Source organism: Lithobates pipiens, unplaced genomic scaffold (assembly GCF_037356315.1).
Source record: "Lithobates pipiens isolate NorthernLeopardFrog02 unplaced genomic scaffold, aLitPip1_a1.2 Scaffold_13, whole genome shotgun sequence".
NCBI lineage: Eukaryota > Metazoa > Chordata > Amphibia > Anura > Ranidae > Lithobates > Lithobates pipiens.
The window spans coordinates 270607438-270621002 of record NW_027507718.1 but is presented as its reverse complement, the minus strand read 5'-3'; the positions used below and the strand labels follow the sequence as shown (position 1 = coordinate 270621002).

The following is a 13565-nucleotide window of genomic DNA, read 5'->3' as shown; positions in this document are numbered from 1 at the left end:
AAGCTGTGTAAATCTCCAATCCATTGGCAGGTAAAGCAGCACCTACAGTATATATGTATTGCAGCTGTACATTTAGCTCTTTGTCTAGAATTCACCCTTAAAATACGTGTTACAATGTACAAGCCCAGAATTATTAGGAAGTTGCACTTCTGCTAGAAGACTGCAAGGCATACAGTGCAAAACTGTAAATACGTGAAATGGGTTGGCTTAAAATAATGAAAGCAGATTTTTTTATGTAGAGTCACTGGTAATAAAAATCATTCAAACACATTGCAGGATTTATCCTTTTTTAATCATGAACATTGGCTTGCACAAACACGGATATAAGAGATTTAATAGCAACTTTGTGCCTGTTGAGTGAAATCAACAGATAGATGCCATTACTTTAGAAAAGACTGACAAACAGTGTCCATCTTACAACTAATAATTCTAGATGTAGACTAAACAAATGTGTAATTAAAAAATTGCCTTTGCTATTCACAGAGATCAATGAACACCAATGAATGCATTTTAGGATAAGTCCACCAAAAAGTGATCTTATCATTCGTGAAGCCTGCTGGTCTGCATATGGCTACCTATATGTATTGGTTACTTGGATAGTGAGATCTTCCCACCATAATTCCTGATTCTATTGTGACTTAGGACTTGAAGTTTGGCTGTTGCCCTCCACATTGTATGCCGTACCTTCTGTTACATCCCCCATAATGAAAAATAAAAAAATCCAACAGTATGTGGAACCCTTTCCCATAGCAGGTGAACATACACATGAACACCACTACAAAGCATTCCATCAAAAGAGCCACTGTAGGTGATTAACTCTCCAGAATTTGGAGAAAAAAAACTGCACTATGGAATATTTTGAGGTCTGAGGGTGTAATGGAAAGTAGCTAGGTTGGATTACCACATCCATGTAGCAGAAGTGTGCATTTGGTATTAGTTATGGATGCACTAGACCATAAAATTTATTTTTGCAATTCCCTCTTTCCTTGTGGCACACTTATCAAAAAAGCAGGGGTGTAGCATCTTCTGTATCTTCCATTCAACCCCCTCATATGCCCAGACGAAGCCCCAGTCGGTGACAGGGGCAAAATGCGTAGCTGGAGGAGTACACTTGGCCTCCCTCAAGGTCCACAGGTTGTTTTCATCCCAGCTATGTTGATCACCTGCTGGAAACAGTGAATCCATGTGGGTATGCATCTCTACTCTAGAGAAAGGTTGAAGGTATCTACACAGTGCTATACAGCTGTCTAAGAATCTGCAAGGAAGCAAATGCTTTGAAAGAACTACAACTATCAGCGTTTAGCATCTAAAATCAGCCTTCTCTTATATTGTGGAGATTCATTTACAGCAACAAGTGATCGTAAGTGGTGAGCGGTCAATTTTTTTATTTTTTTAACAGATGAACATTGTTTATAGTTGGACAGAAATCGATCCAATTTTTAACATCAACTTTTTTTTGGTGGCCGACAATAGAGGGTGTTGGGACAACGGACTACCACTGTCAATTACAGACTGGAAATATCTTCTACAACCTAGACTCGGCCAACACTCTTTTTCAATCTGGGCTCACTTTTAGATGCAGTGCATTTACTAGGGAGACATACACATTCAGACATACACATGATACATATGGTTTGAAAGTCTGTATTCATACATGTCAATCTGTTGTCTTTTATTTCCAACAAATCCATGTGCACACTATTGGGAAGTCTATACACATGCAGATGGTTGGATATAGATCTCTCATTAGCACCATCTCCCTGTGAAGGTCAATCATCTGCTGAGAGATATCTGACATCACTGTTCAGCAGGGTAGACCAAAAGAGAGTCAATGGAAGCGTGTATGAGAACTATATTTATGGGATTACCAATCAGCATGGTATGATAGGTCCCTATACTATGACAGGACACCAACCCATGTATGTACACTTTGGATGACAACCTAATAGTATTGTTTATTGTGATACACGCTCATCACCCAAATCAACAAGTCCATAGACCTGCCAATATCGCATTGGTATATGCCACTGCAACCCCTTGTTGTCCATTTACAACTCCCATTTGTTGGTGGTTTACATTGACATTGGTTTGAGTGGATTAGGCATGGGTTCACTTGCAGATGGTCGAACCAGGCAAATAAGCAGGCAGACTTACTTTCATTGCAGACATTTAGCCATTCAGTCTACAGAACACTTCACACAGTTAACTGATACAACCGGATCTGTTACCAACAGAAGGGGGTGCATATTCACTGGAATGGGGAATAGAGGGTTGACAGCGATTTTGGGGGCCAGGATCTGGGGAGATCAGAGTGGGATGGGTTGTGCAGAGTGGGATGGGTTGTGTTGGGTGGGGGGCCAGGGGGGAGATGTATATGTGGGGTAGGGGTTTCCCATCTTTGTCATGCTTGTTTTTTACATGTATTGTATGTCTGATAAATACAATTTTGTATTGAAATCGATAGCATTTGTAGGTGCATTTTCCTTTGGTGTTTTTTTGGCATGTACATTTTTGAAGCATCTCCCCTCATTTAATAAGGCACCTTATTCACAACACTCCCAGGATCCATACCATTGTGTTTTTTTTTTTTCTGTATACCATGAGACTAAGTAGAATCCAAAGGGCCGTCCCCTTATGAAATAGTGGGTGGCCTGGTATATACAAATATTGTTCTTATTCTTGCTTCAGATGTTTCCAGCTTCTGCTATGACTGCTCATGCAGAACAACTACATGAAGATCTGACTCCTAGGTGCCCTGGAGGAGCAGTCCTTCGTGTTACAGTTTTAAAAGTAACATAAAATTAGAACAATACATATAAACTAGTACTCACAGCACATCTTCTTTCTCTGATCTAAGAAGTGTTAGAATATCTGACTTCTTAGCTCTACGAATACCTTGAATTAGTGACAGAAAGCTGTGAGCCGCAGTGGCTTTTGAAAGATTTTCAGGTTCCAAGTTTTTACGAATGGTCTGCCATTGCTTCAAAAGCTGATAGGAAACAGAGTTAAATAAATTACAAAATTGACTACTTTTTTTTTTCTAAAAATAATATTTTAGGAAAAAGTTATAATTAACGATACAAAGAGTTTACTCACCACAGGACAATTTTTACATTCTGATTTTATTGGATCAGCCACTAGGGGAATAGCCATGTATTTGGGATCAAGCCCTTTGACTACATTGGCTATCTGCTTTCCTGCTACTTCCTTTGGTCCAGCTTCAACAGCCTTCAGTTCAAGCTTTTGTCTGCATATTTGGAAAAAATAAATAAAAAATAGTTAGCAACTGATTGCAGGATGCATATACAAATATATACTGACAGAGAGGTTTACATGAATATAGGGTGTTGCAGGTTGTAGGGTTGCACTGATACCAGTATCGGTATCAGTGCCGATACCAAGCATTTGCACTAGTACTTGTACTCATGCAAATGCTCCAATCCCTAATCTGATACCTGGGCAGTCAGGGGATGATCGGTGCAGCGATGGGGGCTATTACACGCATGTATAGATTTCAGATAAAGCAGCTGACAGCTGCTTTTCCTCCTTTCCCCCTCCGCAGCTTTTAGCTGCTTTAATGAAATCTATATAGGGAGATCAGTGCTTTTTAATGGCTCCCACCGCCACACCGATCATCCCTGACTGACCCCTGTGCCCTCCTCTGTTTTCTCCTACGTGCACCTAAGGTCCCCCGGTATGTCCTCCACTGCTCCCCCTCCGCTCCCCCCGTGTCCTTCTGGGTTATTTCTCCGCCCCCACTCCGTGTCCCTCTCCACTCCCCCACCGCGTCCTTCTCCGCTCCCCCTATGCTCCCCATCTGTGTCCTCCTCCGCTCCCCCTCCATGTCCCCCTGCCCCAGATCTGTCAGGATGGAACGAGCTGGTATATATGTCATTTACCAGCTCCTTCCTTTTCCGAATGCACAGAGTGATCACTGAATCTGTCCATTCATAACTGAGCATCGTAAACTGTGTTTAGGATGCTTTGGTTCATGAATGAACAGGAGCCTCTGTCTCCTGCAGAGAAAGGGACTGGGGAATGTAGAATTGTAGAAAATAATAATAAAAAAATAAAATAAACAATGACACTGTCCTCCCCCCCCCCCCCCCCCTCCAAAAAAAAAGAAAGCATTGTAAAAAAAATAACAAAAAATATATAAGTTGTACAAAAAAAAAAAAAATTAGAAAAGCAAAACAAAAAACAAAGTACTGACATGGTCCACACCTCATCAGTGGCACCTATCAGTGCCCATCAATGCTACTGTCACATGGCATTAAAAAAAGTAATTTGGTGGTGAGTGGTGACCTCATTATCCTTCTGGCTTAATTCATGGGGAATGATGAGTATCCTAAGAGGACACCATGGCAAGAGCATCTATTCTTGAGATTTGGGCTACTCTGGATTCCACCGGATCTCCATTGAAGGAGTGTGACATCACCCTTGCCTTGGCGCCATGAGAAGAAGGCTGCACTAAGCTAAGTTTATAACCTTACCTATTTCTTTACAGGTACAGTTTTAAGCTACCTATATGCAGCAATGTTTTTTTACACATGCAGGGGATTCCGATCTAATAAGCTCATCTTACATTTTTTGTACAGGATCTGCTTTAAATGCAGTAATCCATTACAGCCAATCAGAATCCATTGTCTTCTGGTCTGATTTCATTAGAAGGAATTCTGCTTGATTTTTATTATTGTTATGGGTTACTGCACCTAGGAATAAGACCTCTTAATTGAATAAGGCCATTGCTGCTGCCATTACAAAACATGCATATCACTGCACTCTACTCAGTTGCAAAACAGTAGAAATTATCTTTTTATTCTCTGCAATAAGTACCGTATGTGGCATTGTCTTTTTGCATGTGGTCTTTCTCGTTTTACACTTTTTTTTTTTACACTTTGTCGCCTTTCACCAAAGAAGAATAAAAAGGAAAAAAAGGGGAAGACTGACCTGCATAGTATTTTGGCTGCAATTGTTTCATGTACATTGAGTGTCAGCACATGATTTTCTTCAGATAGCACAGATTTAACATTGTCTTCTTCAATGAGATAAATTGTACTAGACGTGTCTTTGTTAGAAACACCCAGAACCTATTAGAAATACAAGGTGATAACCTATGTTATACAAACTATTACCACAATTACTAAAGGGTACCTCCAAATAAAATAGGTGTTCACACACACACACATATATATACAGTATTCGGCCCCCTTGAACTTTTCAACCTTTTGCCACATTTCAGGCTTCAAACATAAAGATATAAAATTAAAATTTTTTGTGAAGAATCACAATTGGGACACAATTGTGAAGTGGAAGGAAATCTATTGGATATTTTAAACTTTTTTAGCAAATAAAAAACTGAAAAGTGGTGCGTGCAAAATTATTCGGCCCCTTTACTTTCAGTGCAGCAAACTCACTCCAGAAGTTCAGCAAGGATCTCTGAATGATCCAATGTTGTCCTAAATGACTGATGGTGATAAATAGAATCCACCTGTGTGTAATCAAGTCTCTGTATAAATGCACCTGCTCTGTGATATTCTCAGGGTTCTGTTGAAAGCGCAGAGAGCATCATGAAGACCAAGGAACACACCAGGCAGGTCCGTAATACTGTTGTGGAGAAGTTTAAAGCCGGATTTGGACACAAAAAGATTTCCCAAGATTTAAACATCCCAAGGAGCACTGTGCAAGCGATCATTTTGAAATGGAAGGAGTATCAGACCACTGCAAATCTACCAAGACCTGGCCGTCCCTCTAAACTTTCAGCTCAGACAAGGAGAAGACTGATCAGAGATGCAGCCAAGAGGCCCATGATCACTCTGGATGAACTGCAGAGAACTACAGCTGAGGTGGGAGAGTCTGTCCATAGGACAACAATCAGTCGTACACTGCACAAATCTGGCCTTTATGGAAGAGTGGCAAGAAGAAAGCCATTTCTCAAAGATATCCATAAAAAGTCTCGTCTAAAGTTTGCCACAAGCCACCTGGGAGACACACCAAACATGTGGAAGAAGGTGCTCTGGTCAGATGAAACCAAAATCGAACTTTTTACCCACAATGCAAAACGATATGTTTGGCGTAAAAGCAACACAGCTCATCACCCTCAACACACCATCCCCACTGTCAAACATGGTGGTGGCAGCATCATGGTTTGGGCCTGCTTTTCTTCAGCAGGGACCGGGAAGATGGTTAAAATTGAGGGGAAGATGGATGCAGCCAAATACAGGACCATTCTGGATGAAAACCTGTTGGAGTCTGCAAAAGACCTGAAACTGGGACGGAGATTTATCTTCCAACAAGACAATGATCCCAAACATACAGCAAAATCTACAAAGGAATGGTTTACAAATAAACGTATCAAGGTGTTAGAATGGCCAAGTCAAAGTCCAGACCTGAATCCAATCGAGAATCTGTGGAAAGAGCTGAAAACTGCTGTTCTCAAACGCTCTCCATCCAACCTCACTGAGCTCAAGCTGTTTTGCAAGGAAGAATGGGCAAGAATTTCAGTCTCTCGATGTGCAAAACTGATAGAGACATACCCCAAGCGACTTGCAGCTGTAATCGCAGCAAAAGGTGGCTCTACAAAGTATTAACACAAGGGGGCCGAATAATTTTGCACGCCCCACTTTTCATTTTTTTTATTAGTTAAAAAAGTTTCAAAAATCCAACAGATTTCGTTCCACTTCACAATTGTGTCCCACTTGTTGGTGATTCTTCACAAAAAATAAACATTTTATATCTTTATGTTTGAAGACTGAAATGTGGCAAAAGGTTGAAAAGTTCAAGGGGGCCGAATACTTTCGCAAGGCACTGTAAATATATAAGTATTGAAAAGCATGGCATGCGTCACAATTTTTCTAGATAAATATATTTCGAAAGGTGCTATTGATATGACATTTTCACCACATGTCTTTAACAACCCATGCAATCCATACATGCAAAGAAACCAAAACAAATAAGTTCATAAATGAATAAGTTATGTGTAATAAATGGAATGATACAGGGAAAAGGTATTGAACACATGAAGAAAGGGAGGTGCAAAAGGACATGGAAAGCCAAGACACCAGCTTAAAACTAACAGTAATTAGAAAGCAATCCTGTCCCTTGACAGTGCAAATGAATATCAGTTGGTTCAGTCTCAACTGATGGCCTATAAAAAGGTAGCCAAGGTGTCACACAAGAAACATTTCATGATGGGTAAAAGCAAAGAGCTCCCTTGAGGCCTCTGCAATCTTATTGTTGCAAAACATACTGATGGCATTAGTTACAGAGGGATTTCTAAACTTCTGAATGTTCCAGTGAGCACTGTTGGGGCCATAATCCAAAAGTGGAAAGAACATAATTTCCCTATAAACTGGCCATGCCCAGGTACTCCTCGCAAGATTTCTGACAGAGGAGTGAAATGAATGATCAGAATGATTGTGGAGACCTTCAGAAAGACCTGGAATTAGTAGGTACAATTGTTTCAAAGAAAACAAGTAATGCACGCAACCGTCGTGGCCTCTATGCACGCTCACCACGCAAGACTCTGTTGCTGAAGAAAAAGCATGTTGAAGCGCATTTAAAGTTTGCTGCAAAACATTTAGACAAGCCTGTGTAATATTCTGATCAGAGGAAACCAAAATTGAACTCTTTGGATGCCATAATACACCATGTTTGGAGGTTAAATGGCACTGCACATCACCCCAAAAACACCATACCAACAGTTTGGAGGTGGGAACATCATGGTCTGGGGCTGTTTTTCAGCATACGGTACTGGCAAACTTCATGTCATTGAAGGAAGGAGGAAATGGAAAAATGTACCAAGATATTCTTGATAAAAATCTGCTGCCATCTACCAGGATGATGAAGTTGAAACAAGGGTGGACGTTTCAGCAAGACAATGATCCCAAACACAAAGCCAAGGAAACTCTCAATTGGTTTCAAAGAAAGAAAATAAAGCTGCTAGAATGGCCCAGCCAACCACCTGACTTGAATTCAATAGAAAATCTATGGAAAGAACTAAAGATCAGAGTTCATAGAAGAGGCCTATGGAACCCTCAAGATTTGAAGACTGTTTGTGTGGAAGAATGGGCCAAACTCACACTTGAGCAATGCATGCGACTATTTTCTCCATATATGAAGAGTCTTGAAGCTGTCTATATATATATATATATATATATATATATATATATATATATATACATACACACACACACACACACACACACACACACACACACACACAGGTATAAATTGTAACATTGGGGGATGTTTAACTCAGTGGCAGATGCCTTTTCAGTAAGTTCACTGCGAACAGGAACTTTCGTTTAAGGGCATGGTAGCCCACTTTTATTAAAAAGGAACAACATAAAGTTCACACATGCACTTGGTTGCCCACACAGGGGTTCTTCTGCCAAAAAAAATACATGAAAAATGCCAAGCCACCTGGCTCTCTTCAGCAGCACTGCCACCTAGGCTTTACAATTCAGCTCTCTTGGCCTTATAACAGGGTTCCCGCACAACTACTGTACCTCTTTTCAGCTTCCTTGCTGCTCAGGCCTTCCACTTCAGGCTCTCATTTGTCTCAGATGCGCACAGCTTTAACACACACAGTGTCTATCTAAAAAGAAGCCCCTCACTGCTCTGATCCTCAGACTTGGGTCTCTGGCTATCTCTAGTGCACACCTGCACTCTCTGGACTCCTGGAGACCTCCTGTCTCTCTGGGTGGAGCCCAGAACCCTAATCCTAACTTTGCTATAAGCCCAGGACCCACCTGCTCAATCAACCAGCCAGACTCCAGGCTGTTCCAAAAACCCAGTCCCAGGATTGGAGATTCCATCCCACCCATAACGCTATGGAATCTCCGGGCTCCAGGTCCCCAAGTGTATTTTACAAACTTTGGAGGAAACTGATAAGACAGATTCCTCCACATTAAATACTCCTGGAGCCCCTCAACCTGCCTATTTGAGAACCCTGGGCGACAATTACTAGGACAGGGAACTGTACTGTCACAAAATATATACATACACCAGTGTTTCTTAACTCTAGACCTCAAGGCACCCCAAGTCATGTTTTCATGCTTTCAATTATTTTGCACAGGTAATTTAATCAGTTTCACTGCCTAATAATTACCACAGCCGTTTCATCTGAGGGAAATCCTGAAAAAATGACCTGTTGGTGCGCCTTGAGGTCTGGAGTTGAGAAACACTGATATACACACTTCATTGAGTTGACCCAACCTTTGCAGCTATAACAGCTTCAACTTTTCTGGGAAGGCTATCCACAAGGTTTAGGAGTGTGTCTATGGGAATGTTTGACCATTCTTCCAGAAGCGCATTTGTGAGGTCAGGCACTGATGTAGACGAGAAGGCCTGGCTCGCAGTCTCCACTCTAATTAATCCCAAAGGTGTTCTATCAGGTTGAGGTTAGAACTCTGTGCAGGCCAATCAAGTTCCTCCACCTCAAACTCACTCATCCATGTCTTATGGACCTTGCTTTGTGCAGTGGTGTGCAGTCATGTTGGACCAGGAAGGGGCCATCCCCAAACTGTTCGTACAAAGTTTGGAGCATGAAATTATCCACAATGCGTATGCTGATGCCTTAATGCTCTGTACACATGATAGGATTTTCCAACAACAAATGTTGGATGTGAGCTTGTTGTAGGAAAGTCCGACTGGGTGTATGCTCCATAGAACATTTGTTGTCGGAATTTCCGCCAACAAATAGTTGATAGTAGGATCTCAAATTTTCCAACAATAAAACTTGTTATCGGAAATTCTGAGCGTGTGTACATAAGTACGGTGCACAAAAGTAAATGAATGCTTGGAATCAAGCAGAAGAGCCGCACTGGCTATTGAACTTCATTTTTCTCAGCTTGTCGTACGTGTTGTACGTCACCCGTTCTTGACGTTCGGAATTTCCGACAACATTTGTGTGACCGTGTGTATACAAGACAAGTTTGAGCCAAGATCCTTTGAAAAAAAATCCATGGTTTTGTTGTCGGAAAATCCTATTGTGTGTACAGGGCCTAAGAGTTCCCTTGAACTAAGGGGCCAAGCCCAACCTCTGAAAAACAACCCCACACAATAATGCCCCCTCCATCAAATACTTTGAACCAGATGAGTTGGTATACAGAACTAATCTGAAATAGCTTTTAGTTGCAGGTAGAACTTGTTAAATGTATGTAATCGACTATTATTATTATTATACAGGATTTATATAGCGCCAATAGTTTGTGCAGTGCTTTACAACATGAGGGCACATGTATTGTACAGTTACTGTACAATACAATTCAATGCAGAACGAATCAGTGGGCCCTGCTCTTTAGAGCTATCGGAGGATTGTTTGTCTTAGCAAAGTAGAGATACACTTTAAGAACAAAACTTCATAAATGTGTTCATCTGCACCCTATAAAATGTTGGGAAGCAAATTAGTTCTATGGCACTCTGTGTGTGTGTCAAAACTTTGCCCACTATGCCCAAAAACTAAGCCACTACCCTCAGATACGATCACAAAAGTGGTTAGTAAATGACTGCTAAGAGGTGAAGAAACAGGCTAAAATGATGGTGGTAAAGATCGAGCCTCACACTCAAACACCTACAGTATATCTAGTGAATTGATTGTGAATATACAGTATAATTAATCAACTATGAATACTTATGCTTGCCATTCAGTCTTTGTCAGATGTTATTAAAAAAAAATCTTTAATATACTTATGATCCAACATTATCAATGGGACAATGATTAGTGATTCCACAGTCTGGTAAAAGGTTTCTTTTAACAGCAGAGATTCAGATTCCTACAAATGCCTATTGCTGATGTGTTTTTATTTATTTGTTATTTAAAAGATAAAGATGAATGAAAAGGATGTGCTTAAAACCTGAGAAAATTGTATTTTGAGCACTGCAAATCTGCAACTCTGCAAATGCACATGCATTGTAGTGCACCACAATTTACAGTAACACACTGCCATGCATTGTCATGCATTGTAGTGCACCGCATTACACAAAACCTATTGTATGCACCATTTTTGTGCCTTTTGATGCGTAAGGCAGCCTGTTGAGCAAATTAATGTGCGGAACTGCAGTGTGAATCCAGGTACAGTGTATTTTTGAAACAAGTCATCCAGTTTACAAATAAAGCTGGCATGCAGGATTTTTGACACCCTAGGCAAAACCTAATTTTGCTGCCCCCATTGGCTCCCCCCCCCCTTTGTCATGCCCATGTGACAGTAGGTGGTGCTATACAGGAAGCATCGGCTTTGCTTCCTCTAGCGCTGGCTCGAGTGCTGCACCTCTAGTTACACTACCAGTCATACGGAGCAGCTGCCTGAGAGTGAGTTAGTTACATGCTGCAGCCTGCAGAGCATGCAGGCACAGAGGGAAACCAGGAGCCGTGTGCACCTAGGCAGCAGTGAGCCCTAGGTGGCTGCATAGTTTGCCTAATGGTAGCACTGGCCCTGCTAGCATGTTCACTGAGAAAACAATATACATTTTTAGCATTTCCTTTATGCCTTGAAATCAATATCACATATACAGTATATATTTTTTGAATTTGTTGATCAGATTTAAAGACATCTTAAATACCTTGTTAGAATTAGTGAATCCAGTTTTTGAAATCTTGCAGCTGTCCAGTTGTTTGATTTTTGTCACTTGGTTTTGTTTTGCCTGGTAAGTAATCTTACAATTACCAGAAACATCAGCCTGGAAAATACAAAGACACTTATAAATCCTTTATGTCATCTAACTGAAAACCATTATACTTTTGTAAAACCACTTGCTGCAATGTATATTATTTACAACTATATGTAAGGGCTCCATTTACATCTCCCTTCAATGAAACCCAAAAAAATAATAATATTGCAATGCATGTACACATGTGATGGCTAATTTATTTTTGTTTTTCTTTTTAAGTTTTTTTTTTTACTTAATTTTCAAAGGGTGACCCTGTCAGTAACACACTTTCTGTTCTGGGGTGACATACTCACTTACTGTAATATATTGATAGAGGAACAGTGTTGTCACCCTAAGCTGTTCTCTTAACCACTTAATAACCGGCCTATAGCCGATTAACGGCTATAGGTCGGTTTGCTATCTCTGAGAGGCCGTTAATTAACGGCCTCCCGGAGAATCGTTCGTGCGCGCCCCCTGGGGCGCGCACGCCGGAACATCCGTGCTCGCCGAGTTCACGGGACCCGGCGCAACACGGATCGCGGTAAAGGACCAATGGCAGCGGTCCTTTACCACGTGATCGCTCCGTCCAATGAGGGAGCGATCACAAATGTAAACAATTCGGCTTGCCGGGTCAAGCTAAGGTCATCAGTCTCCTCTCCTCACACCGATGCAGCGGGAGAGGAGAGGAGAACATTCCAGTGAAAATAAAAAATAACCGTGAGTGCCCAGCAGTGCCCAGCAGTGCCCAAATAGTGCCACAACAGTGCCAGAACAGTGCCAGAACAGTGCCAGAACAGTGCCAGACCAGTGCCATCTATCACCTGTGCCACATCTGTGCCACCTGTGCGACCTGTGCCACCTTTGCCACCTCTGTGCCACCTCTGTGCCACCTCTGTGCCAGCAGAGCCACCCCAGTGCCACCCCAGTGCATACCAGTGCATACCAGTGCCACTACAGTGCATACCAGTGCCATACCAGTGCCACACCAGTGCCACACCAGTGCCACCTGTGCCCATCAGTGCCACCTGTGCCCATCAGTGCCACCTGTGCCCATCAGTGCCACCTGTGCCCATCAGTGCCATCTGTGCCCATCAGTGCTCATCTGCACCACTGCAGTGCCACATCAGTGCCGTCTGTGCCCACCAGTGCCGCCTGTGCCCACCAGTGCCGCCTGTGCCCACCAGTGCCGCCTGTGCCCACCAGTGCCATCTGTGTGCTAATCAGTGCCACCAGAGCCACACCAGTGCCACCAAAGTCACTATAGTGCCCATCAGTGCCACCTGTGCCCATCAGTGCCACCTGCGCCCATCAGTGCCACCTGCGCCCATCAGTGCCACCTGTGCCACTGCAGTGCCCCATCAGTGCCGCCTGTGTCCATCAGTGCCGCCTGTGTCCATCAGTGGCGCCTGTGTCCATCAGTGCCCACCTGTGCCCATCAGTGCCCACCTGGGTGTTAGCTTTCCAAAATGGGGTCACTTTGTGGGCGTTTCCATTGTCCTGGTGCTCCAGGGCCTTCATAAGTGTAATAGGTGGTTGAGGTATTAGATGTGTAATTTATGCTCCTAGAACGCCTGAAGTTGCTACTTCAATGTTGGACTTGTGTATGTGGCCAGGCTGTGTAAAAGTCTAACACATGTGGTATCACCGTACTCAGGAGGAGCAGCAGAATGTATTTTGGGGTTTCATTTGTGGAATGTATATGCCGTGTGAGAGAAATAGCCTGGTAAAATGACAATTTGGTGTGAAAAAAAATTTAAATAAAAAAAATCTTTATTTTGCAAAGAATTGTGGGAAAAAATTACAACTTCAAAAAACTAACCGTGCCACGTACTAAATACCTTGGAATGTCTACTTTCCAAAAAGGGGTCATTTGGGGGGTTTTTGTACATTACTGGCTTGTTAGGGTCTCCAGA

The 13565-nt window shown here is 42.2% G+C and overlaps 1 protein-coding gene across 1 annotated transcript in view; it reads right to left on the bottom strand.

The window, feature by feature from the left end:
- The window catches only part of MTTP (microsomal triglyceride transfer protein), an 88707-nt gene that overhangs the window by 38334 nt on the left and 36808 nt on the right, over window positions 1-13565 (bottom strand). The window contains exons 5-8 of the mRNA XM_077476616.1: window positions 11566-11682; window positions 4951-5090; window positions 3097-3247; window positions 2832-2989 (exon numbers count right to left, since the gene is read on the bottom strand). Of these exons, the coding sequence (XP_077332742.1) occupies window positions 2832-2989; window positions 3097-3247; window positions 4951-5090; window positions 11566-11682 (566 nt within the window). The remainder of the gene's footprint in view (window positions 1-2831; window positions 2990-3096; window positions 3248-4950; window positions 5091-11565; window positions 11683-13565) is intronic.